The sequence below is a fragment of the Erythrolamprus reginae genome, chromosome 3 (genome assembly GCF_031021105.1).
Source record: "Erythrolamprus reginae isolate rEryReg1 chromosome 3, rEryReg1.hap1, whole genome shotgun sequence".
In the NCBI taxonomy this organism is placed as follows: Eukaryota; Metazoa; Chordata; class Lepidosauria; order Squamata; family Dipsadidae; genus Erythrolamprus; species Erythrolamprus reginae.
In genome coordinates, this window is record NC_091952.1 from 211,424,940 (window position 1) to 211,452,850 (window position 27,911).

Consider the following 27,911-nt stretch of genomic DNA (forward strand, 5'->3'; position numbering starts at 1 on the left):
GTAAGCTTTTTGCACATTTTCACAATACTTATAAACCTAAAATATGTGAATACTAAGATCTAAATGTCATATGCACTGTTATAATACTTAAAAAATAAGTTTAGAAAAGAGGAAAATGGGAATGAGGGAACTTTAGAAGCCATAGCATTCTTAATCTAAATATTATTTAGCATGCTTCATCCATGAGATATGTTGGTAGGATAACTGTTCCTGACACAACAGCAAATTATGTGGGTTGTTATCCTACCACTAGGAAGATGGCAAATTTAGCACCAAGATAAAAATTGTAATTTGTTTCAAGTGAACTCTCTTATGTCAATATTACCATGAACAAAATATAAGACATTTTATTCCTTTCAGATTAAGCTTATATCCCGATGATTTCCAATTTTATAAATTTTGGTTTAGTATGCCCTGATCAGTATTATTGTTTCATTTTATGTGCTACTGACATCAATCTGGAATATGCAGAAAGTGACTCCTCAGGTTTTTCCAGATTTTACTTTTCAATGTCTTAGGAACATCTGTTACTAATATTTCAGACTTGAAAAGAAGCCCTTTTTGGATTTACATTGTTTAATACTTTCTGTATTTAATGGACCTTTGCTTTCTTTAAATTCTTCTTGCAGGTGAGATAATGTGGCTTCAGGTTGATGGTCACATTTAGGCATTTTTTGAAGGCAAAGAGTTTCTTGTTCCTATGAAAGCAAGATTTGTTTAAATAGAATTAGAACATTGTCTTTTTAATCCGACTGCCCTAGCTTCTTCTGAAACTGCACATCCTAACTGAACAGTTAATTTTTCCTCCTTAAAAATAAAGAGTCACTCCAAAACTGCTGTCTGTTCTCATTCTAGTGCCTAACTAATATAGTCACATGAAGCAAAATAAGTAGAATTTGGGATATTCTATCTCACATAGTTGTTCAAGGTTGTGATAATTTCAAAAGAGTATTATTAACAACCAGGATTTATTCATATTAATAGTAACTTTAAACAGTACATTGTACTTTGGAGTTGCTTACATAGTGAGATGGAAGGCTTATTCAATTAATAAGTAAAATTACAGTGTAAGTAGTTTTAACAATCACTCATTCAGTGTCTGTTCAAACTTAGAAACATAGAAACAAAGAAGTCTGACGGCAGAAAAAGACCTCATGGTCCATCTAGTCTGCCCTTATACTATTTTCTGTATTTTATCTTACAATGGATATATGTTTATCCCAGGCATGTTTAAATTCAGTTACTGTGGATTTATCTACCACGTCTGCTGGAAGTTTGTTCCAAGGATCTACTACTCTTTCAGTAAAATAATATTTTCTCATGTTGCTTTTAATCTTTCCCCCAACTAACTTCAGATTGTGTCCCCTTGTTCTTGTGTTCACTTTCCTATTAAAAACACTTCCCTCCTGGGCCTTATTTAACCCTTTAATATATTTAAATGTTTCGATCATGTTCCCCCTTTTCCTTCTGTCCTCCAGACTATACAGATTGAGTTCATTAAGTGTTTCCTGATACGTTTTATGCTTAAGACCTTCCACCATTTTTGTAGCCCATCTTTGGACCCGTTCAATTTTGTCAATATCTTTTTGTAGGTGAGGTCTCCAGAACTGAACACAGTATTCCAAATGTGGTCTCACCAGCATTCTATATACCGGGATCATAACTTAAAACAATTCTGCATGAATAGCAGTTCTGAATAGGTTTTGTACTTATGGACATCAAAGCATAAATCATGGTTGTGATTTATGACTTTTCTGACAGCTCTCCACAAGAAAAATCATAGGGAAGCTGACAAAAGTTGGAAGTTGCAATCACATGAGAATAAGGCTCTCACTTAATAACCCAAACAGTACTCGCTTAACAACCAGGATCACTGGAATTGCTGGTTCTTAGTGGTGCAGTCATGAATTTTGGGATTTCAATCCTGTCACTTAAAAATGAAGTCTCAATTAGCATTGTTAAGCAAGAATTACCTGTATTCACAATTACTTTTTAACTGAAAAAGCAAAATAACAACAAAAAAAGTAAAATGATTTGAAATAAGGCCAAAAGCTTTTCAGCTTTTGGAAAGCATATTTCAGGCATATTATTTTGAGTTGTAGCAAAACACATACATATGTATGTGTATGTAGCTCTAAATATATATTAATACATACAATATGTAGCTCTAAATACATATTAAACAGATATGTGACCAACTTTAAGACTCACCATCTGCTTTAATGTAGTGTTTTCCTCAACTAATTTCCTATATTCTTCTTTGGCATCTTGCAACATTTCGTTTAACTTATGGATTTTCAATTTCAATGATTTTATTAACTGCAAAACCAAGTGTTTGAAAGTATTGAGAACGATGCTATCATCCCACTACTTAGTTATAGTATTTTATCATGCTACATGAAACTATTAAATGATTTATAAAATCTGGATATGTTATAAATATAGCATTCTAATATGTGGAATCAAATCCAATCTACCAGGAAAAAAGCAAATTTACAGTTCTTTAGTTACAACTTGCTTCAAAAGAACACTTGACTTTCTTCATTTGTCTTCCAATACAGTGGTACCTCATCTTACGAACGCCTCTTCTAACGAACTTTTCAAGATACGAACACCGTGTTTAAGATTTTTTTGCCTCTTCTTCCGAACTATTTTCACCTTACGAACCCAAGCAGCTTCTGCTGGGATGAAGGGGTTTCTTCCCCCCCCCCTTTTTTGAAGAAAGAAAAGGGAGGGGCTGCTTGGAGTAGGAAACATTTTGCAGAGAACAACATGCTTGCAAAGGAACTGAAAGGGTGTCTTTTTAAGAAAGAAAAGGGAGGAGGGAGGGGCAGGTGGGGGGAGGAAATTTTTTGCAGAGAACAACTTGCTTGCAAAGGAACTGAAATGGTGTCTTTTGAAGAAAGAAAAGGGAGGGGCACCCCCCTTGCCTTTCTTCCTTCCCATTCACCCTTTAGCCTAGCCTTGCTTCTTCCACCCGCCCCTTTAGCTGCTCCTCCCTGCCCTCTGTTCGCCTCCCTTCTAAAGTTTGGGATTGTCCTAAAGGATTTGCACGCATTATTTGCTTTTATATTGATTCCTATGGGAAACATTGTTTCATCTTACGAACTTTTCACCTTACGAACCTCCTCCTGGAACCAATTAAGTTCGTATGATGAGGTACCACTGTACTTAAAAAGTAATGAAACAGGACTTTAATAAACTACTCTAGATGTTACTGTTGAAATGCCTATTTCACCCCTTTCTTCCCAACTTCTTTGCTTTTCTTTTGTATCAATCTTTAAATTCTAAGCCTGCAGGTGATGCAATGACTGCAAAATGTAGCTGGTCTCTTAGAACAGGGGTAGATCTAGAAAATCTAAAACTCAAGGCCTGCAAAGTGCTTAGATGTGGCTCGCAAGGCCACCCTGGAAACAGCAAAGGACCACCACCATCCCAGTGTTGCCTCTATCAGCAAAAATGGAGCTCAAGGGTTGCATGTGTGGCCCCGTAGACCACATTTTTGCTGGCAGACAGCTAGCAAAACAAACAAAACAAAAGAAGAAAGTTTCCCCTTTTGCATGAAAGCGGGGACAAAAAAAGGGAAAGAGGAAAGTCAAAGACAAAGAAAGGAAAATGGGAAGAGAGAAAGGAATGAAAAATAAGGAAAGGGGAAGGAATAAGAAAGGAGAATGAAGAGGAAAGGAAAAAGAAATTGCCTAAGCACTTGGCCACCACAGGTACTTGACACGAGTGACATTGAACTGGCCACGTCTACACTAGTTACATCTACACCAGCCGCCTAAGATCAAATAGAAGCCTGTTGCGGCGCTCAATAAAATTGAGTTTGATACCCCTGCAATTAGTTTTGTGATTGAAGCTGAGACCTTCAGTGAATAGCAAAATTATAATATATCAAATATGTAAAGTCTGTGTACAGTGAGCCACTTCATCTTTACACCAAACAATACTAGAAAGGTTGCTGTCAAGATACTGGGCCAAGATCCATAATTAATTTTACACTCCCTTGCAAACATTTTTTATGTTCATGAAATACTCAAATTAATGCTGAATGTGACTTGTCCTATCTTTCAAGATATGCAAATGTGTTTAATAATACTAAAATTATCTGCACTGAAATTGTGTTTTTAAATATTTTTCCAAAACTGTGTATCAATTTGTTTTTCTATTTTTTTCTTTTCAATATTTTAATGTTTTTCATGCTATATATATTTTAATCTCTATAGAGAATGATTATAATAATGCACATTTTTATTCCAAATTGTTTTTTATGATAAACAACAAAGTTACCTCGTCTCTTTCTTTACACGGCTTCTGTAAAGCACTTGAAGTTTCTTCCATCATCTTGCATTTAGCATCTGTGAATACCAAACAAGGATAAGAATACTGACCCACATTCTAAATTGTAGGCAATTGTAAGCCATTGAAGACTTCTTACCTAGGTTCATCTTCCATTCTATAGAGTCTGAACAGGGAATTTCCGATGGCAGGCTATTTTGTTTTCCAAGTTTTAGTTTCAGCTCTAGTATTTTCATTTCTCTTTCCTGAGCAATACAATTATATAATAGTTTAGGGCTTCATACAAATCACAGTGTTTTAGAAATGCAACAAAAATCATTTTGAATTTTGGTTTAACACAATTCTTCTTTGTCCTTCATCCAATTTTTTTATTTAAGTGATAATTGAAAACCTATTTCCTTGCGGTAATCAAAATGAAACTTTTTAAAAAGCACAAGAAACAATTTATATCTCATGCTTGTTTCTGTTTTGGCTTACCATAATTTAATTTGCAAATAATTTTATTTCTAAAGGTTTTTTTATACTTCTGCTCATGTAAGAAGAGATTTTATGAAGTTAGGTGGCCTTACAAACGTGACAAATATGACCAATCAACAAACAAGCCATTTAGTGTACTCTCAGATATATTTTCTTGTTTTACATTTACCAACTATATTTTTGAATAGAATTCCTGGAGATAGCTATACAAAAATGCCAAAATCTACAATAAGTTAAATCCAGGCATACCTGAACCTTTTCTTGTTCAGCTATGAATTCTTCTAATGGAACATAGCGTTCTTCAACTTGGTCCATTGCACATGTGTATGCATGCTTCTTTATGGCATCTTTATACATTACAAATTTATTTTCCAGTTTTTCTTCATAACTTTCTTTCAAGTCTTCTAAACGTTTACTGGATCAGCAAGATGCAACAACCAAAACACAAAAAACTTTTTAAGCACTTAATTATTGCTATGTTCAATTCCTTGCTCAGTTAGCTCAGTGGGTTGCTCCTAGTTCGGCCTGGTTCTGTGAACCTGTAGCGGCAGCAGCATTAGGCTCCGCCCATCTGCCCAGGACACTTCTACGCATGCAAAGCTTTTCATGCACACAAGCACACACACAAAAGGTAGCAACGAGATTTAGAACCCACTACAGTACTGTTCATTTACCTTGATTTCAACTGATAACCATTGAGAATAACTGATATAATGCTAACTATTTTCAGATACCAGCTGTTTGTCATTTCCTTTGGAATCAGCTCGCTCTGAACTTTCCATATCCAGATCATGATACAGATTTAAGCTTAATACAAAAGATGGATGTTCATATTCAACTCTATCCCACATCTCAGGTATGCATTTGTAAAGGAGAATATTTGTAGTTTAGGTTTGAAATGTGGGGCCCTTTGTGCTCTCTGAGTTTTGTTATTTTCTTACAGACATTTCATTATCTAAATAAAACAACATTTATTTTATTTATTTATTTATTTATTTATTTTGTCCAATAAACAATAATACACAATGAAGGTAATAGAGGACACCTTGGAGGAAATAGAATTAGAGAAAAAATAGAAGAGAGAGTATCAATGCTAGTTTAGTGAGGACCCATAATGCATCTATCTTATTTCCCCACTAGTGAATGGAAAGAATCGCCTTCAATCCACTTGCCTTGTCAGGCCATTTTAGCTTTGCTTGAAATACTTCACTTAAAATACTTCATAAAGTAAAAAGAAAAATTACCTTCAAGTTAAACTCAGTTATTGATGAATTACATAAGCAAATTCAAGCATCATTCTAGGCACAATACAGAAATTATTTCCAATTCCATCTTCTTTTTCTGAGTATTGGTTTGTTATCTCTGATTCTTTTTTATGTATTATTATTGAAGCATAGAAGTGCTCAAAGGACTTGGAAATGATGAGGAGCAGCGCAAAATATTCAAAGAATTGCCACAAAGTTTTAATTTCAATAAAACAAGATGCAAATAAGTTTTAAGCTACGCTAAATCTTTTGAAATAACTTACACAAAATTAAATAAGGAAGATTACTTACACAAAATTAAATAAGGAAGATCAAGGGTCTATCTTTGCTGCAGTTCATATTCATCTTTTTATGCAACTTCTGATTCATTTGGCTGCCCTTGAAACGGGACAGGCAGATGACATTTGTCAGTCCTACCAATATAACTTCCTATGACATACCTCCAAGTTTCTTCTGTTTCCATGAGTTGCTGAAACATTGCTTTGGCCATCTCTTTGCGTATTTGGGCTTCAAGAAGTAATTTGCTTTGCCTCTCTGCAATCAGTTTATTCTTTAGCATCTCTGTGGTTTTCAAGAGATCCTATGGTACCAATATGAACCACATTTGGAAACATGAAAAAAAATGGAAGTGATACATTATGCATGAGGAAGTCAAACCTAATATTGAAAATTCACTAGCCAGAAAGCTTATTCCTAGATGTTTTATTTAAGGTGGTGCAATATTACTAAAAATGGCCCAATGTACTTAATATATGAGCTGTATTGATTTTAAACTTTATTCTACTAAAAGCTTGGCCCAATTAAGTATGTCATATTTTGTTGAAATAAATGGAAAAATTGCACTGGTAACTGAACATATGACTGCTATAAATGTTCATGTAGCAATCAGAAGGTGGTTTCTCAACTAAGAATGCATATTACATAGCACTGTAATGCAGAAATAAAACCATACAGTCTATCAGTGACTCCTTGTGTTTTACTGTAAGTTTGCAGATATTTCAGAATGGAACTTCAGGCAAGGAATATAATGCTTACATTCCTGCCATTCTTAGTTGGGTTCTGAAATTCACTATTGTTGTGAGCAATTGAATTTTTTTAAAAAAAGTCTTTATTCTGGATATTGAATTTCAGAAAGTAAGCAGATGGAGAGAGGAAGTCTAAATTTATTGTATGCATCCTCTCCAGTTTGAATTACAAGCTTGTGTAAAGGTGCAGTCTTCTTTAATTATATTTGTAGTTCTTTAGAAAGGCTCCCAGATAATAGAAAATTATTCTATCCTTTTTTTAACTTGGGTTCTTCAAGAGAATGAGGCCTTAATCAGTGACTTTTATTGCAAGATGATCAACCTCCTCTGCTTTTTTCTGACTTCATTTCTACTTTCATAAAGTCACTAGTAAACCTATGACACAATCAACATGTAGCTTGAGTTTACTTATCAAAGTTTCTAGTCCTTAAACCACAGCTCTTACCTTTTAATGATTCTTTTTGCACATGTATAAACCACATCTAACTGCTTTGAGTTAGAAAAGTTATGGGTTCCTTCATTTCACCATGCTACAATATATTTGAGTCATCTGGTGCATCAATTCAACCATTTTGGATTTACAAATTGTAGCTTATGGTTTACAATTAAATGTTTTCTAACCAGTTATAATTTACACAACATTTCTTTTGTTAAATAAAAACAATGATATTTTCTTTCCTAAGCATACTGTATTGTCAGGAACTGTTTTTTTTATTACCTTATGGTCCAGGATAGTAATATCTATTTCCTCATCTTCAGAGGAAGAGGGAATGTCAGCATAGGTGGGAAATTGCTCAATTGATATGTCATCAAAATGCACTGAAGGCTTATCTTCTTTCCTGCTATACTTTCCAGGAAAATAATCAAAGAGTTTATGTTGAAATGTTGGAATGACCTAAAACACACAAACACACACAGAATACATTTTAAGATTAGTTAAAATGATAAGATCATTGCTTTAACTTAATTTTAGTTTTTGTTTCTTTCTTTGGAAAACTTTCAGATAAATTTTATTAAGGGAGAAAAAACCTTTAGTTCATCATCAAAAGGTAATTTAATGATGGATGACTGCAGATTCTGCTAGTATAAAATAGATACCTTTAGCTATTGTCACTACCACTTATCATGTTTTTGTTACTAGCTTTAGTACTTTCAGCAGTAAATACCTATTCACAGAATAAATTTATTTATTTATTTATTTATTTATTTATTTATTTATTTATTTATTTATTTATTTATTTATTTATTTATTTATTTATTTATTTATTTATTTATTTATTTATTTATTTATTTATTTATTTATTTATTTATTTATTAGATTTGTATGCCACCCATCTTCGTAGACTCGGGGTGGCTCACAACACAATAAAGCAGTTCATGACAAATCTAATAATTTACAATTTAAAGTATTTTTAAAAACCCATTATTAAGCATACATACATACAAACATACCATACATAAATTGTATATGCCCGGGGGAGATATCTCAGTTCCCCCACGCCTGACGACAAAGGTGGGTTTTAAGGAGTTTACGAAAGGCAAGGAGGGTAGGGGCAGTTCTAATCTCTGGGGGGAGCTGGTTCCAGAGAGTCAGGGCCGCCACAGAGAAGGCTCTTCCCCTGGGGTCCGCCAACCAACATTGTTTAGTTGACGGGACCTGGAGAAGGCCCACTCTGTGGGACCTAATCGGTCGCTGGGATTCATGCAGCAGAAGGCAATCCCGGAGATATTCTGGTCCGATGCCATGAAGGGCTTTAAAGGCCATAACCAACACTTTGAATTGTGACCGGAAATTGATCGACAACCAATGCAGACTGCGGAGTGTTGGTGTAACATGGGCATACCGGGGGAAGCCCATGACTGCTCTCGCAGCTGCATTCTGCACGATCTGAAGTTTCCGAACACTTTTCAAAGGTAGCCCCATGTAGAGATACATAAATCTATGTATCCTGTCATTCAAAAGTAAACTTTCACCACAAATTTATAATATTCTATTCTGAAGAAAACAACATAGAGTGAGGTAATGTATATTCCATTCTATTTGGAAATTGGACAGGCACCTGAGGTTGTATGGAACTGAACCTCAACATTTGAGAAGCTATAAACAACACATCTTTATATTAGAAAAATCCACACAAAAAGCAGTTAAGTACATAGTGTGTAGTGCAGGTTAATTTTAACCATCAAAGAAGGAAAGAGTAATATCATCTTTTTAATTCAAACAAGATAAGCTGACAAAGAAAACAAATCAATCACTATGGCAAAAGTGGGAACATAAGATATGTGACATGTTCACTGAATTGTGAAGAATATAGCATCTTTCTTACTTGTTTTGCTACAGCAGAAAACTTCATTACATGAAGTGTTTCGTCGTATGTGGAAGCACATTGACTAACGTTGACAATCATGCAGGCTTTGCCTTTCCCACAGAAAAATGGTTGGAATAGGCGCGTCAGTTTGCTCTCTCGGAAAGGAATATAAGTTGGTCTTAATCTTGGAGTAAAAATTGTATAAATGTTAACTTCAGAATCAGGATAATTTGCAAATAATTTGTATAGCAATTTAAAAGTGTGGTGTTTGAAAAATGATACTGGCAAACATAACTTTTTTTAAAACCTGTTGCAGTAAATAGTTACATTGTGTCATGCTATCATTATAGATTATTTTTTTAAAAACCCATAACTATCCTTTCATACTCTTTGAAGTTATTAATGTATTAAACAGTTTTAAGTTGCACCAAGCTTTATCTATATGTTACTTACTTTGAGTTTTGATTTTGTTTCAGGGCCGCAATGCATTTTCCAAGAATAAGAAGAGAATTATTAATATTGCCAGCTTCTTTCAGTCTCTCTCCAAAAGTTTGAGCTTTATGGCATCTTTCTGAACCAGCCAGGTCACAGAAGGAAAGTCTGTACAAATTAAAACATCCATTTGATCTCCTTTGATCTTACAGTAGTTGAAGTAAATGAAAAAGCAACTGTTTTCATTAAGATAGCTAAACTGTAATTATGAACATGAGCTCACTCTCAACTATTATACTACAATTCTGTAGCAAACAAATGTATGCAAATAATGATTAACAGTCTTATTGCTACTTGTCTGAATTACTGCAATGTAATCTATATATAATTGCCTTTGAAGATTAGATTAGATTTATTGGATTTATATGCCGCCCCTCTCCACAGACTCGGGGCGGCTCACAACAATGGTAATAAACAGTACATAATAACAAATCTAATATTTAGAAATCTAAATTACAGTTTTAGATTAAAAAGCCCCAAAAAGAAACCCCAATATATAAAAAACAAGCACGCAATCAAATCATACACCAAAACTACATGGGCAAGGGGGAGATATTTCAATTCCCCATGCCTGACGGCAGAGGTGGGTTTTAAGGACTTTACAAAAGTCAAGGAGGGTGGGGCCAATCCTAATCTCTGGGGGGAGTTGGTTCCAGAGGGTCGGAGCCACCACAGAGAAGGCTCTTCCCCTGGGTCCCACCAGACGACATTGTTTAGTCGAAGGGACCTGGAGAAGGCCAACTCTCCCGAGTCTTCGGAGAGGGGCGGCATACAAATCTAAGTAATAAATAAATAAATAAATAAATAAACTCTGTGGGACCTAACCGGTCGCTGGGACTATGCAGAAACTGCACGGGAGTTAAATGCAGCAGTCTGATCATTGGTAGGTGTCTGCTACTACCAGCATCTAAAAGCTGTATTGAGAATCATGCATTAGCTGCCAGTAAGCTGTAGGTACTATCAAAAGTGCTGATTTTAACCTATAAAGTTTTGTATCACTTATGTTTAGATACCAGCAGGAAGGCCTCCAATTAGATGCAAACAGTCAGATATATTTTTCCTGAGAAAAACGACTGTTATCGCATTTTGATGAGGTGAATATGGCTAAGGCCAGGATTTATTTATTTTTAATTTTTTGTTATGATCCTATACTTTGAAATGGCCTTTGTTTAAAAGTAAGGCTAATTCCTTGTTTGCTTTGCAGAATTCACTTAAAACAAAGCTCTTCAGATGTGATGTTTGGGTCTAATGGGATGTTCTTAACTATTTCTACTGTATGTATGCTTTTTTCGTTGTTATATATTTTCATTGTAAATTGTTCATTAGGGGTGGTTTAATTATGCATCTTGTTTGGTTTACTGTTGTTAGATGCTATAAGTCTTGGAAATTTGACATCATATAAATACAATGAATCAATTAATCTACATTACTGAATCCTATCATTAGTGAAGTGGCACTTACTCAGAGATTCCAAGAGTACAGGGCACATCTTCATCACTCAAACTGAGGAGTCGAATAGAAAATATACTGTGACTAGAAAAAACCCCCAGATATGTTATGTTCTAATCTTTGTCAAGCATTTTAATATTTCACTGTGGCATATGAATAGCATCACTATTATCATCAGTTTGGAAATATATTTGAGTAAACTAGTAAACTTTTCTAGTAAACTAGTGGTTTATTATAGTGGATAGTTACTTAAATATGAGCCACCAGTTTGCTCCAGCTGCCAAAAAAAGCCAACAGTCCTAGGCTATATTAACAGAGGGATATAAACAAGATCACCTGAAGTGTTAATACCACTTTATAATTGTTGTGGTTAGCTCTGGCCCAGCTCCTGCCCCAAGGAATGTGCAGGTGGATGTGGGGGAGACATCCACATCCCGCAGGCCTGTTTTGCTCCCAATGGAATCTGCCGATGAAGCCTCCTCTGACCAAGGAAGCATGAGTGACAGGGAAGAGGGGAGTTTGGCAGACAGCCCAGGAGGAGATCAATCATCTGTATCATCTTTGGATTCTGAACAAGAATTAATGACACATCCACGTAGAGTGATGCATAGGAGACAACAACTAAAGGATTATTACAAGAGAAAATGAGTCCACCTGTGGTTAGGTGGGGCTCCAGTAATTAGGGCTGCTGCTATAAATAGCAGCGTGTGGGTTTGTCCGTTCTGATCGCAGTTCTGATCGCAGTTCTTCAGGAATCATGTGTGTTGCTGTTTTCTGGACTTTGTTGATTTTTTCATGCCTTTGAAACCAAAGCAGAGCAATGTGTGTGTGTGTATGTGTGTCACTTCCTTGGAAGAAGAAGGGGTGTGAAATTTCTTCACACCCCTTCTTCTTTCTTCACAGCTGCTAGCTAAGTACTTAATGACTGCTTAAGGGAAATTGTACAGACTACAATTTGGGACGAGTGCTCTTTGCAATACAAAAAGAGTGCTTAGTTTATTTTGCATTTTGTGATAAAGATAACATTGTGTTGAATTTTCAAAGGTGTGTGTGTCTGCAATTTGTACCCTTGAATTTTCAGGAGGCTCCTACCAGAGAGCCCGGCAGAACAATAATACTTCACAGTGCTAGAAGAAAACTGAAATCTGCCAACAAATGTGGATGGAAGGATGATCCCTCTTTTTTCTCCTCCTCCTCCTCCTCCCTTCTTCTTTTCCCCAGTTCTATAGTGTAAGCTGCAGTCAATCTTGTGTAAATACTTTTTTCATTTATTTTCCATTATATAATTTCTTATACTTCGCATATAATGTCATTAGCTCAAGAAGGAAGTGTAAAATTAAATTAAAGGAATCAAACCTTCGACTGGACTGCTGGTTCATCTTGGTGCATGCCAAGCTTCGATTCTTATTTCCAATTTTAAGTATTTTACAAGCCTCTTCTGAATTTGATACATTGACCCATTTTAAATCTGGGAAAGAAAATAACATTGGCATACATTAAAAATGAAACTACAGCTCTGTTTATTCACTGTGCAGTTATAACAACTTGTTGCTTCTTTGCAATGCATTCCTGTATTGTATACTTCCTGTATACTTTCCTATTCACAAAGTATTCCTGCTGAGTTCAAACTAACCCTGCTTTTAAACATGATGAATAAGAAAATGGACACACACGTCCATTCCAACAATTCTCAGGGCCTTAAACAGAATATCAAGATAAATAAAAGACAATAAAGTGATAAGGTAGGTTTTTCTGACTTCTCACGAAGACTTGGCTCGAGACTCTTGAGGCGTCTTTTATCTTGGCTCAAGATAAAAGTTACCTTTTACTGTCCAGAGTTGTCCCACTGATTTTGAGGTGAAATTACACCCTATTTTTTGTGCCATAGATTTCTATTTATAAAAAAAATATTTGAATTCTGGCCCGAGTTACATATACCGAACAAGAAGCCTCCATATTCAATAAAGCTGATGTCAAGATTAATCAAGTAATCAGCAAATACGATTATTAACAAAAAAATATAGCACTGTTTTATATGTTATAGCAGTGTTTCCCAACCTTGGCAATTTGAAGATATCTGGACTTCAACTCCCAGAATTCCCCAGCCAGCATTCGCTGGCTGGGGAATTCTGGGAGTTAAAGTCCAGATATCTTCAAGTTGCCAAGGTTGGGAAACATTGGGTTATACAGAACAACCAATTCAGAGGTGGGTTCTAACTTGCCTCATTGCCGTTTTTCTCCTTCCCCATATGCCACATGGCTGTGCCTCATGGCTGCGTGCATACGTGCATGAACAGTGGAAAAAGTCCCAACCCCCCCTCCAAAAAAGCCAAAAACAAGATGGCAATTTGTGGGCAGTGCCGGAAACTCAGCTTCCGAGCATGCGGAGAAGAAGAAAAAAGGACAAAAATTTGGGGATTTTAAATAAACTAATAAATTTAAAAAAAACATAGCAGTCTCCACACCGGCACCAACCGAACTGATTCCGTGATGTCATTATGATGTCTCCAGCAGTTTGCTACCAATTCAGGCGAACTGGTCCAAACTGGGAAAAACCCACCTCAGAAGCAATTTACTATGCATTCTTATCTGAGTTGTAACTTGGAAACCAACAGAAGTTAATATACTGTAGTTTTCATCTATTATGAAAAAGGATTGCATTAAATAAGAGACTCAAACTAAGTACTTGCTTTTGCAAAAAATCGAACAAACTGAGCATTTATTTACAGCAGTAAGCATTTTCTGAATTTGTCTAAAAGGAGAAATAGATTCCATCTTCTATTGAAAAAATTGCTTATGCATTTAATAATAATAATAATAATAATAATAATAATAATAATAATAATAATTTATTAGATTTGTATGCCGCCCCTCTCTGAAGACTCAGGGCGGCTCACAACAATAATAAAAAACAATATTATAGCGAAACAAATCTAATATTACAAAGAAGCATATAAAACCCTATCATATTTAAAAACCAAACAACACGTATCTACCAAACATAAAATATAAAGACCCTGGGGGAAAGGTGTCTTAACTCCCCCATGCCTGGCGGTATAGGTGGTTCTTGAGTAGTTTACAAAAGACAATGAGGGTGGGGGCAGTTCTAATCTGCCGGACAATGTCCCAAGAATTAATAACTAGGCTACCAAAATAATAATTGGAACTGATCTTAAACTCAGTAATTGTCTACCAAAGTGAGTAATAACAAAGTGGCAGTGTTACCTTTAATGTAAAAGTTTCCTCCTTGATCCTCACAGATTCTTAAAACTTTGCGCTTCTGATTTTTCAAGACTGGTAGTAACTCTAGTAAGTCATAAATATATTCATTATAAATTTCAAAGAAGGAAACCCAAAGTGATGCCAAGGTTTTCTGACCCATGGTATAAGCCTCTGATTTTGTAAATTCAGGCTTGTAATCTGTTTACAAAAGTTTGAGGGATAGCAAAAAGAATAGAAGGCAACACTTATTCAACAAATAATGGCATTTTATTCATATTTACAGATACATTATTATCCTTGTTAAATGTTAGTACAGTGGTATCTCTACTTAAGAACTTAATTTGTTCCATAACCAGGTTCTTAAGTAGAAAAGTTTGTAAGTAGAAGCAATTTTTTCCATTGGAATAAATGTAAAAGCAAATAATGCGTGCAAACCCATTAGGAAAGAAATAAAAGCTTGGAATTTGGGCGGGAGGAGGAGGAGGAAGAAGAGGAGGAGGACAGTCGCTACTGAAGGAAGAAGGTGAGGTGAGGGGAATAAAAAAAATCCAAAACTTTAAGGCTTAAAAAAATTAAGAGGGACTCTGAGGCGGCAAGGAGGAGCACGTGCCTCCCATAGACTCAACGCAAGGCTGCCTCCCATACGCTGCGCCAGAGAGAGAAACCCAGGCGGGTGAGAGGGGGAAACCTCCATCTCCTTTGAAGGAAAGGCTGCTGCTGCTGCTGTTGCTGCTGCTGCTGCTACCTGTTTCCTCTTCCTTCCCATGCTGAAGGGCTCCACTCTTCTCTCGCTCACTAGCTTTAAAGTCAGCACCTTTCCTTCACTGTGGTGACTCATCAGTTTGGCTGAAGCCGAGTTGATTCAGCCGGGGCGAAGCACCGCCTTTTGCCTTTCCTGGAGGCAACCTCGCTCCCGGTGTGCGAGGGAGTCACCACAGAGTGGTGCTCTCCAAGCGCTCAGAGAAAGGAAAATGCTTTGTTCACTCTGGACTGCCAAAGCCTCCTTAAACGTCACTGAAAGGCTCCTCTGGCAGCTCCAAAAGCCCGAGGTGGCTTAGATCAGTGTTTTTCAACACTAGTGTGCCGTGAGACATGGTCAGGTGTGCCGCGAAGCTCAGAGAGAGAAAGAAAACAAGAGAGAGAGAGAGAGAAAGCAAGAGAGAGAGAGAAAGAAAACGAGGGAGAGAAAGAAAGCAAGAGAGAGAGAGAGAGAGAAAGAGAGAAAGAGAGAAAGACCGAGAGAGAGAGAAAGCAAGAGAGAAAAAGAAAACAAGAGAGAGAAAGAAAAAAAGAAAGAGAGAGAGAGAAAGAAAGAAAGCAAGAGAGAGAAAAAGAGAACAAGAGAGAGAAAGAAAGCAAGGGAGAGAGCAAGAGAGAGAAAAAAAGAAAGAGAGAGAGAGAAAGAGAGGGAGGGAAGGTGGGAGAGAGAAAGACATAGAGGGAGGGAGGGAGAAAGAGAGCAAAAAAGAGAGGAAGGAAGGAAGAGAGAAAGAAAGAGGAAGGAAGGAAGAGAGAAAGAAAGAGGGATGGAGAGAGAGAAAAAAAGAAGGGAGAGAAAGAAGGAGGGAGAGAGAAATAGAGTGAAAGGGAGGAAGAGAGAAAAAAAATTTGTCCAAACTTTTTTTAGTCGCCCCGCCCCCCTCAATGTGCCCCAGGGTTTTGCAAATGTAAAAAATGTGGCTCAAAAAAGGTTGAAAATCACTGGCTTAGATTAAAGAGGGAATTGCAGGAAACTGGCCGGGCCTTAGTGCCGCTCTCAAATTTCTGGGGAAATTTTTCTGAACTCGGATTCTTAAGTAGAAAATGGTTCTTAAGAAGAAGCAAAAAAATCTTGAACACCCAGTTCTTATCTAGAAAAGTTCTTAAGTAGAGGCGTTCTTAGGTAAAGGTACCATTGTATTAAGATCCTAATTTCATGCCTAATGATGCTTCCGATTCTTGGCTTTTGAAGAACTGGTGAAGATATACAGCTTTGTTTTGACATATTCCATATTATTACACAAAATGTATACATGTTATATCTCTTTCTTTCCTGGGAATGGTACTTTTTCACATTATCTTACATATGTGTGTGTGCGTGTAATAGAAAGAGAAAGAAAGAAAGAGAGAAGGGGAAGGAGAGAGAGATAATGAGAAAGAGACAGACGAGAGAGAATGTGAGGAAAAGAGAGAAGGAAGGGAAGGGAACGGAGAAAGGAAAGAATGAAGCAAGGAAGGTGGACAGAGAAAGAGAGATTCTTTATTTACTTTACCTAACTGGTCCAAAGGAAGGGTTGGTGAGTTACAGCTGTATGACCCTGAATCTGAAGGTTTCCAAATATTTTCAGTCTCCTTAAAAATATTATATAGATTGATTATATTTTTATTCTTAAGTAATTTGATTTTTTTTAAAAAAAATAATAAAATGCCCCACACTTTCCATGATTTTTTAAAATAGTCATTATAGCTTCAAATGAATCTAGCATTAAAATGCATATTCGCCCAAACTTCATATGTTTTACTGAGAACACTAAAGCATATCAAGATTTCCCAGAGATTAACATATTAACATGTTTTGCAATTCTCCTGCTTTATATATGTATGCATCTATTTTTAACACATCATATGGTTCAACTCCAGACATAAATGTGCTGTGTATTATTAATGTATTTTTATTCCATTTTCATATAATATTTAGAAATATACACATATAAACTGAGAGAGAGCTTTGGAAGGATTCAATGGATGAGAATCCTCAAGGGGAAAAAAACTCAAGAAGCTCTTACATAAGTCTAAATGCTATTGCTATTCTTTTCATAAGAGTAGACATATCCAGTTCCTTCAACCATTCTTTTTACATTTTATCCTTGAGTCCCCTAATCATCTTTGCTGCTCTTCTCTGCACTCTTTCTAGAGTCTCAACATCTTTTTTTACATCATGGTGATCAAAATTGGATGCAGTATTCCAGTATTCCAAAGACAAAAAGTGGTCAAATTAGGAAGCACCCTATCCACCCCCATCCCAGTTAAAAGCGGTGTTCCCCAAGGTAGTGTACTGAGACCAACGCTCTTCATTCTCTGCATCAATGACCTTTGCGATTACATCACAAGCAACTGTGTCCTCTTCGCTGACGATGTAAAACTCTTCAACACCACCGATAACACAACTACTGTACTCTCCAAAAAGACCTGAACTCTTTTTCTCAGTGGTCTAACACATGGCAACTCCAAATCTCAACTAGCAAATGCTCGGTCCTACACATTGGAAAGAAGAATCTGAACTTCAAATACGAACTGAATAACCAAATTATCACAGATAATCCCCACTCGGTTAAAGACCTCGGTATACTAATAACAAAAGATTTAAGTGCCAAAGCCCACTGCAACAACATAGCCAAGAAGGCTTCAAGAATTGTAAACCTAATCCTACGTAGCTTCTGCTCTGGCAATCTCACACTGCTTACCAGAGCTTACAAAACTTTTGCCAGACCCATCCTCGAATACAGCTCATCTGTTTGGAACCCATATCGCATCTCAGACATTAACACCCTTGAAAATGTCCAAAGATACTTCACCAGAAGAGCCCTTCACTCCTTCACTCGAAATAGAATACCCCATGAGACTAGACTTTCAATCCTGGGCCTAGAAAGCCTAGAACTAAGACGCCTTAAACATGATCTAAGTATTGCCCACAAGATCATATGCTGCAACGTACTGCCCATCGGTGACTACTTCAGCTTCAACCACAACAACACAAGAGCACACAACAGATTTAAACTTAATATTAACCACTCCAAACTTGACTGTAAAAAATATGACTTCAGCAACCGAGTTGTCAAAGCGTGGAACTCATTACCGGACTCCATAGTGTAATCCCCAAACCCCCAACACTTTACCCTTAGATTATCTACGGTTGACCTATCCAGATTCCTAAGAGGTCAGTAGGGGCGAGTACAAGTGCACTAGAGTGCCTTCCGTCCCCTGTCCTATTGCTCTCCTATATCTCCTATACCTTTCTTCTATTCCTATATCTTTTCTTCTATTCTTTCATTGATAAGTTCTATTACTATATCTTCTTTTCTATTCTTTCATAGATATATTTTACTATGAGTATCTCCTCTATAATCTTCATCATGTATTTTACTATGTGTGTGTGTGTGTGTGTGTGTGTGTACACACACACACACACACTAAAACTGTCATTGTATATTGGGACAAAATAAATAAATAAATAAATAAATAAAATAAATAAATAAATAAAATAAATAAATAAATAAATAAATAAATAAATAAATAAATAAATAAATAAATAAATAAATAAATAAATAAATAAAATAAATGTGGCCTTCCATACTTGGTCTTTCTCCTTCACCCTTCTTTCTACAGGAAGAGCATGATAGCTTATTTTTACTCTTTAGCTTTAGAACAGAAAGCTCAAAAATGTGAGCTTTCTATCACAGAGGATAATTTATTTAAATCACTTTGTTATTTTGATCTTAAAGTTTGTATCAAGGTACATTTAATTCACTTGATTATACTCTTATACATACAAACAGCCAAATAGGAACCTCAGTGAATTACAGTATATAGAAAATTCTAGTTAGGGTTGTGTGGAGTTTTTCCTATGAAGCCTTATATAACTTTTAACAAATAATACCAAACATATTGGTCCACTTACCTCTTTAAAAGAAAAAAGAAGTGCAGCTTTCATGGATTCTTCTTGCTTAACTTGCATATCATTCAGCCTCTTGGTAAGATTACTGAAGCAAGGTTTTAAATTAATCTTTGAATACTGTCTTCCTTTTATATGATTAAAGATCATACCAAGGGAACGAGGAAGAATTCCACCATCTTTTGGACAACCTAAGGATATAATTAATTTTGTTTCCTTTAATACTGTTAAGGAATTAGAAGATGTTCCGAATTTTGAACCTCAGGTTATACCTTGGACAGTGAAACTTTTGCCTGCATTAGTAACACCATAAGTAAAAATAAGGCCATTTCTTCCATCAAGGTAAGCATTCACAATGTCTTTCATTGTGCCTTCAAAAAATTCCTTTTGCGTTGTATCTGGTCCAAAAACCTACACAGAGAATACAAGTTATTTTTCAGAGACAAATTAAATAGGATGCAGAAAAGCTTTACAATCTTTACAACCTTTTTTTACTTTTACATTTTAGGAATGTGCAGATATTCCAAAAACACTTTTATTATATATTTTTTCATCATGTTTTCCATTTTTGAAAGTACAAAAAAATCTGCATTGGCTTCAGAACATAATTTATCTAACACAACTATGGTACAGTATAGGGACATTAGATATAAAATTGCCTTGTAAATATTGACTATGTGATTAAAAATAATGTAATGAGAAAAAAATTGTCTAGATTATTGAACTCATGAAGCCTAAAAGAGCCTGTTGGATTTTTCCACTCACAATAGCACTTGTGGGAAATAAATTATTTCAGCTTAAAAAAAGGTTAACCCTCAAATTCAAGTATTATAATTCTGATCTAAATTGGACTCTCCAAGAACTGCTGTTACTGTAAGAGAGACTATCCTAGTCTACCTTAATTTTAAAAAATCAGCAAAAACATGTCACTCACACACACACATAAACATGTGTGTGTGTGTGTGTGTGTGTGTGTGTGTGTGTGTATGTTCTGTCAGGCTCTCTGATAGAATCCTCCCGAAAATTCACAGGTACAAATTTCAGACACACACACGTTTGAAAATTCAAAACAATGTTCTTTATAATGAAAATTCACTTAAACTAAGCCCTCATTTTGTATAGCCAAGAGCACTCCTCTCGAAACAAACTGGTAATTGGTACAAGTCCCTCATCAGTTCTGAGATACTTAGCTTGCATCTGTGAGGCAATTCACAGTCCTTCTTCTTTCACAAAGTGAAACACCCTTTGTTCTGCTTTAGTTTCAAAGCGGGGAAAAAGCAACACACCAAGGTCGAAGTCAGCAAGGCAGGGACAAAACACAACGATCAGATAATCCTCCACAATGGCCAAACCCACAGGCTGCTCTTTATAGCAGCCTCACTAATTACCACAGCCCCACCCAACCACAGGTGGCTTCATTTTCTTTGATAATAATCTCTCAGTTGTTGCTGCCTATGTATCGTTCTACGCATGCGTGGCTGTATCATTAACTCTTGTTCCGAATCCAAGAAGGAGAGAGATAATTGATCTCCTTCTGAGCTTTCTGCCACACTCTCCTCCTCCCTGTCACTTATGTCTTCTTGGTCAGAGGAACCTTCATCAGCAGATTCCACCGGGAGCAAAACAGGCCTGCGGCATGTGGATGTCCTTGGGGCAGGAGCTGGGCCAGAGCTAACCACAACAGTGTGTGACATGTTTTTACTGATTTTTTAAAATTAAGGGAGACTAGGATCAGCAAAAACATGTCATACACACACTCACACACACACCCCCCCCTATATAAAACACATGATGCTAGATTAGACCAGAGGATGTAGCAGCCAGTCTGATTTTGATCATTCCACTGAAATGATGAACAATGTCCCTTAAGATAATATTTGTTCTGACCTAGGCTTCATCAAACCATGAAACAGACTCCTTGTCTGAAACAGACCCTCCCCACCAAAAAACCCCTTTTTATTTAGATAATGCGAATTTGTAGTATTCATATACAGCAAAATCCAAGCAAACAGTTTTTTAAGGGTGAATTGCAACCACAGACCATGTCAGTCCTTGGATAGTTTCCAGGCTCATAGCTTCCATACACAATTCTGTACAATGAAATACTTGGTAAGGGGTCTCTCAGCTAAACAAATCTTCCCACTAATAATACAAACTAATAGACTCCTGCAAACACCACTCCTTTTTTTCTCCCATTTATTCCCTATGGGAGGGACCATTCAGTGTTCCCATATATTTTTACTCCCGAGTCAACTTCTGTTCCCTAATTGTTCCCTTCTCCTGACAGCGCTGCACATCACATACTGCGAATAGGCTGTTCTTGAGCCCCTCTTATCTCCAACTCCGAAGGTATCTGATAACTGTCGGATGGCCCTGGCCCCATCTCTGCCTCCAGAGATGGAGAGTGCAGAGCACTCATCACAGCCTTCCTCAGACTCCAGGACTGGCCCATGTTCCTCTCCCATCAACTCTGCTGGCTGCTGGCGAACCACAACAATATTGTTGGTTACTTAGTTACTATTGAAAATTAATTTGTACTTAATTATAAAGTGTATCTAAGATGCTGAGCTTGTAGATTGAAAGGTCAGCAGTTTAGCGGTTCAAGTCCCTAGTGCCGCATAACAGGATGAGCTCCTGTTACTTGTCCCAGCTTCTGCCAGTCCAACAGTTCGAAAGTTTCTGCCAACCTAGCAGTAAAAATGTAAGTAGAAAAACAGGGACCACTTTTTGTGGGAAGATAACAGTGCTCCATGTGCCTTTGGCATTTAGTCATGCCAGCAACATGGCCACAGAGACTTCCTTGGACAGCGCTGGCTCTTTGGCTTTGAAACAGAGATTAGTACTGCCCCCTAGAGTCAGGAATGACTAAAACACATCTTTAAGGGGAATCTCTATCTTTATATAGTGTACAATATTGTATATTTGTATATTTAAGATTGCAATTTCTTACATATTACTAAGCAAAAAAAATATTTTGACACTAATTTACCTGTTTCAAAACTCTGAAGTTTGGAGCATAGGGGGAAAGAGGGACAGCTTACCTTTGTGAAGGAGAATTGATGTGCAGATTGTCCAGTTTTCTTTTCATTATTCTTTATTTGCGCTAATTCTTTTGGAGCTTGAAGTGTTATTGTCTCTTGATTTTCAATAATTAAGCAGTCCTTAATACAAAAAATATTTTTTTAATATATTTTACAAATTAAATGATATGACACAATGTCAATATACAGTATGTAGTATATGCAAACCCCTTGTATTATCCGTTTAGTGCAGGCTCCCCAGGCCCTTTGCCCACCTCATTTTTGTGAAAAAGCGGGTGAAAAAAAGCCTGTTTTTTGCAAAAATGGGGCCATTTTTTTGCCATCCCTTAGCACCTAGGAGCTCTCTGCTGGCTTCCCAGACCCTCTGGGACATGGGGGCAGGGCTTCAAAAAATGGCTGTATTTGATGTATAAGACGCACTAACATTTTTACCCTCTTTTGGGGGGAGGGGAGGTGTCTTATACTCCAAAAAATATGGCAAATATTATGCTCTATTGTACATTTTAAACTTACCCAGTGGTTTATATTATTTGTATGTTTATTTTAAAAAATTATTAGTTATCCTATAGCTAAAACATCTCATACTGCTGTTCAATTAAAGCACAATCTAATCTATATAAACACAATCAATATACAACCTATTTAAAATAGCAAAGTCTTATGCAGAAATCAAACTATTTAAAAGTATAACAGGAAAAAAACCAAGTTAAAATAAAATACTTTTAGATGCATAAAATGAAAATCTATACCAAAAGTATTTCCTAACTGAAGAGCTCTTGTTAAAACAAATGGTTGTTACCCTGTTTCCCCAAAAATAAGACGTACCCTGAAAGTAAGGCATGTCAGAGGTTTTGCAGAATTTGCTAATATAAGCCCCCCCCCCCCCCCCGAAAATAAGGCGTAGTCAAGTTTACATACGGTACGGTGGAAAAACATACGGTACCATTCAAAGCTGTCCATAGCGGTACCGTAATAATGTGGCGTCCTCTGCTGGCCCCTTCCATCGCTTTGTACCGTCCAGTACAGCAGACACAGTCTGCTGCTGTCTCACCACCATTACAGTCTCCACTACAGTGCTTAGACTGTAGTTCCTCTGATGGCTGGAAGCTGCAATAGCGGGAGTATACTGTTGTACCATATAAATGCCGTCGTTTGTTTGTGTGAGTGCCATACTGACAGGTACTGTACTGTAATCAGTGTATTGTATGGTACTCTTTCTTTGGGGGTGTCAGCTTTTCTGCCTGTGAATTTGTCTTATTTGAGAAATATAAGGCACCCCCTGAAAATAAGATGTAGCACAACTTTTGGAGCAAACATTAATATAAGACAGTGTCTTATTTTCAGGGAAACACGGTAAGTAGCTATCCCGGTATAGACTTAAAAACAGCAATTGGAAGAAGCAACTCTACTGCTTGGCAGCATGTTATCATATGACCACAATGGCTTCCAATAACTGTCAGTTCTGGTTTGTGTCATTAAAAAAATATTGCATAGTTAGGCATGTCATGATTCCCATTGCAGCCTACTGCTGGTTTGCCCAATTTTATGTCTGAAGCCAACAGCAAAGCTCACTAATGGCAATCCTATGAGGATATTTGTGATGCTCTGATTGCCTGAATTGTGATCACATGACTGCAGACACTTCAATGGCTTCAACAGGACCAGTTATAAAACTCCTCATTCAGGGTCATGGTAGACACTGAACAAGTGGCCATTAAATGAGGACCCTCTGTAACATGAGAGCCATAATAACAGATCTAAGCAATGATTTGAGAGGTCAACTAGAAATACACTGAAAGAGACACATTTCCATTGTTAAGGCAATCATAGGCAAATCAATAACACATTGCAATACTGTATAACACAATGTAGTATGGGGTGATACTTAGACAATGATGAAAAACAATCTAAGAGCTTGTTAAGAAACCAAAAATAGTGAGAATAATATTTTTAGATTACTTGTTTTGAATGTTCAAAAGTATATATAACAAACCTGGTTTTCATTATTTTCAAGCTCTGCCTTTGAGAAGGGTCGAACGCGTAAGTAAACTTTCAGTGGCTGATACAGATCCTTAAAGAAATAAATATATTTATTTATTTATTTATTCTCCGAAGACTCAGAGTCTATACTTTACTATTATTAAATATCCGATACCATTTACTTTCTAATTTGTCTCAATCTTACTTTTTTTCTTAAAAAATTATGTACTTTTTTCAAACATTATTTTTTAGTAAAACCAGCTCTGTGATCATTATTTAACTATCTTACATATGGGGGTGGGGTGAAAATATTTCTGGTTTTAAGGAATCAAACTTTGTGTCAGGGTTCAAGTATCACAACATGCTATAATGAGGTTTGTTAGATTTACACATTACTGTTATAGTTTGCAAACAAGAATCTATGACTTAATCTGTGCTTTGAATGCAACCACTTGTAATTTATACAACAGATTATGAATCAGGGAACCATTTCTTCACACAATCCATAAATTTAAATTGGTAGCAATTTATTATTTAGGTCCATTAATATGGTAACAAAGTACATGCTGCTCATCTTAACTTTATTTCATTTTCTTTGTATTGTGTTTTCAATCACTGTGGAAAACAACCATGTAACAAAAACACCACTTTGTTCTAACTCTTTACATTTATTATGTTGATCACTTCATTCTTTTCTGATATAATTTAAAATTCATCAGTGGGACAAGGGCTTTGTTTTTCATGGGATAAACTTGTGGGTTAAAGAATTTAGCATTCATATACAGTATATTACATCAAACCACAGAAATATGGACAAGCATCCTTTGTAGTTAAACAGAAAATCATCTACCTTCACTTCTTGTTCTTCAGGACTAGATACTTCAGACAATTCTTCATGAGATACTGCTTCTACCATGCCACATCCTATGAAAGCAGTTCCATAATTTTCTTGGCAATGCATTCTTCACTATATGATAGCAGAAAAAAAAATCTCAGCTTGTACGTAATGTCCTATTTTAACCCCAAAAAATGTTGTTAGTGTTATGAACCCAGCATTACTTATTTGACAACTATTTGCCTTCCATTGAGTACCTGTATACTGCACGAGTCAAAAAGAGGGCAGGAAAAATATTTACTGACCCCTCACATCCTGGACACAAATTGTTTCAACTCCTACCCTCAAAACGTCGATACAGAGCACAGCACACCAAGACAACTAGACACAAGAACAGTTTTTTTCCCGAATGCCATCACTCTACTAAACAAATAATTCCCTCAACACTGTCAGACTTTCTACTAAATCTGCACTTCTATTCTACTAGTTTTTCTCATCATTCCTTTCACCCATTTCCTCCCATGTTGACTGTATGACTGTAACTTGTTGCTTATATCCTAAGATTTTTATTAATATTGCTTCTTCATTGCTTATTTGACCCCTATGACAATCATTAAGTGTTGTACCACATGATTCTTGACAAATGTATATTTTATTTTATGTACGCTGAGAGCATATGCACCAAGACAAATTCCTTGTGTGTCCAATCACACTTGGCCAATAAAAATTCTATTCTATTCTATTCTATTCTATTATAATGTACATTTTAATTATCATAAAGATCCATTTCAATTCAAATATGTTTAATCAGTCAGGATCCAAACTGATGAATCTAAAATTAACCACAAATTCTAATTTCTCTGAGATGCTGCAGGGGGTGCTGCTAGTTGACTTTGTCTGGGTTAGAAACAAACTGGAATTGAGCCTAAGGTTGCAGAATAGAGTAGAAAGTTGATCAAATTTCTTGCAGAATGGCAGATCACTTATACGTTATTCACACATGCACCCAAAATGCTTAACTTGAGAGGTTTTTATTTTTGCTCAGTGAGTTGGTTTTGGAGGTGCTTGTAGGGAAGATCATTGGGAAATATCAGGACCATGAGCTAGCAGGAAATTAAAGAAATATAAAAATATTTATAAATAAATTTTAAAAGGCAACAATTAAGCACTTCCATGTTGCTGTAAAAAAACATACTGTAGCTGTACCCATGAAATTAATAGAATTTAAGCTTCTCTTTGTTAAAAATACATGGTTCTTTGATTCTCACCAAAACAAAACAAAAAATCATATGTAGCACAAGACAAAACTAAGGCCTAAGATACAGATGTATTAGCCCAGGTAGAGCTTTAAAGGTAACAAAACCAAAAAACCAAAAAAACCAAACCCAACCTTTTAGCCCGCCACAAAAGAAATTTAATGATCATTGCATGGTTGTAAGATAAAATTGCATTGTTTTGGCAAGAAATAAAAACTGATTTTGACAAATTCCACACCCTGTTTTTGCTTCAACTGATTTACTTCTAGTTTCAAAAGCAAAAATCTTTCATTTGTGTTCTGGCCTGGTAGCCATAGAAATGGAATTCCAGACCAAAGAATGTCTGCTTGAATTTGTAAATCCATTTGATTCATTTCCAGTCTTTGCTGGTATTATTTGATAAACATAAATAAAAAGAGGCTTCAATTCCAAGCTACTTTCAACAATCTCAGATCTTAGAAAGTACGTATGTTCAAGATATTTCAAATTGGCATTGATGGTTACTAGCCTGTAGGTGGCAATATCAATGAAGCTGGTTAAATGACTAAAATATTATTTGAGAAACAGGATCTAAGACAAGAATAAATTATTGCTCTGCAGTAATTTTCAGAATTTTTAGACCCATTTATTTATGTTAGTCTGGTATGGTTTTGTGAAAATACAAAACATGTAAGGCTATTACTAAATCACAAATTAACCACTAGTAAACCTTTATCCATAAGTAAAATTACAAAGGATAGTCGATAAGAGTGAACATAACTAACCTATATGGTAGTGGTTTTTTATGACACAAATAGATTCAAATTCTATAATATGTTAAGAAAACATGGTTCAGAATATGTACTCAATTATAATTGTTCGCTCAAATACATATTTTATGCATTTTCCTCATTTCAGGCTTAACCTTTATATAAGATTATTTTAAGTCTTTCACACATATTACACTATAAGTTACTTTGTTTGTTTGTTAACAAACCATGATATAAACAAATCATAGCTTAGCAGAATATATTACCACTAGCAAATCAGTCACAAACTTTTTCAGGATAAGCATTAGTTTTTCTAAATAAGCATAAATAAGGCTCTTTTTTTTCTACATTTATAGTTATTCAATATATTTAAACTTGTTTTTATCCTGAACCATATTTTACCTGTTTTGATTTCTTTGGAAGTTACATAGAAGCACTGCTTTTCTATTTAAAGATATTTTTTCCTTCCAGGTTTCTCAGCAAAAGTTATTTTGTATCTCAAGTTTTATAGAAGTGCCTGTTGACCATTTAAAAGTCAGCAAGTAAATGTATGTTTATATGCTCTCCCCATATCCTGATACTTCTGGGAGAGGCAGCTGCGTAATCTTCACATTTGACTGTAAGCTTAATTGAGCAGATCTGTCTAAACAAGTTGTTATTGGGCTGTTAATATTGTATATACTGCATATAAGCATTTATACTTACAAGTAATCAGCAAAGAGGTGTAGTTTGTGTGTCCATGGATAGATGTTTATTGAAAATATCTTTTAAAAAAAGTAGTTTCAGTGAACCTTCAGAGCAAGCTAAACTTCATAAAGAACATAGGAACCATTAAAGTAGTTCTAGCTAATATGAGCAGGT

At 35.9% G+C, this 27,911-nt stretch overlaps 1 protein-coding gene across 2 annotated transcripts; it reads right to left on the reverse strand.

The window, feature by feature from the left end:
- Window positions 1-303: 303 nt before the first annotated feature.
- On the reverse strand, window positions 304-27,888 carry LOC139164986 (kinesin-like protein KIF20A). 2 transcript variants are annotated; one of them, XM_070747772.1, is made up of 19 exons: window positions 27,453-27,659; window positions 25,061-25,177; window positions 24,224-24,301; window positions 22,231-22,350; window positions 19,462-19,600; window positions 19,196-19,380; window positions 16,791-16,869; window positions 14,542-14,736; window positions 12,673-12,784; window positions 11,329-11,400; window positions 9,829-9,975; window positions 9,394-9,559; window positions 7,785-7,961; window positions 6,482-6,621; window positions 5,026-5,191; window positions 4,439-4,544; window positions 4,291-4,358; window positions 2,212-2,319; window positions 304-698 (listed from the first exon to the last, which is right to left on the reverse strand). In XM_070747772.1, exons 2-19 carry the CDS (start codon window positions 25,169-25,171, stop codon window positions 531-533), a joined length of 2,337 nt encoding a protein of 778 aa, XP_070603873.1. In that variant the 5' UTR covers window positions 25,172-25,177; window positions 27,453-27,659; the 3' UTR covers window positions 304-530. The 2 variants fall into 2 exon arrangements, with proteins under 2 accessions (XP_070603873.1, XP_070603874.1); XM_070747773.1 differs by lacking the exon at window positions 27,453-27,659 and adding an exon at window positions 27,756-27,888 and having other exon boundaries at window positions 414-698.
- Between the last annotated feature and the right edge of the window lie 23 nt (window positions 27,889-27,911).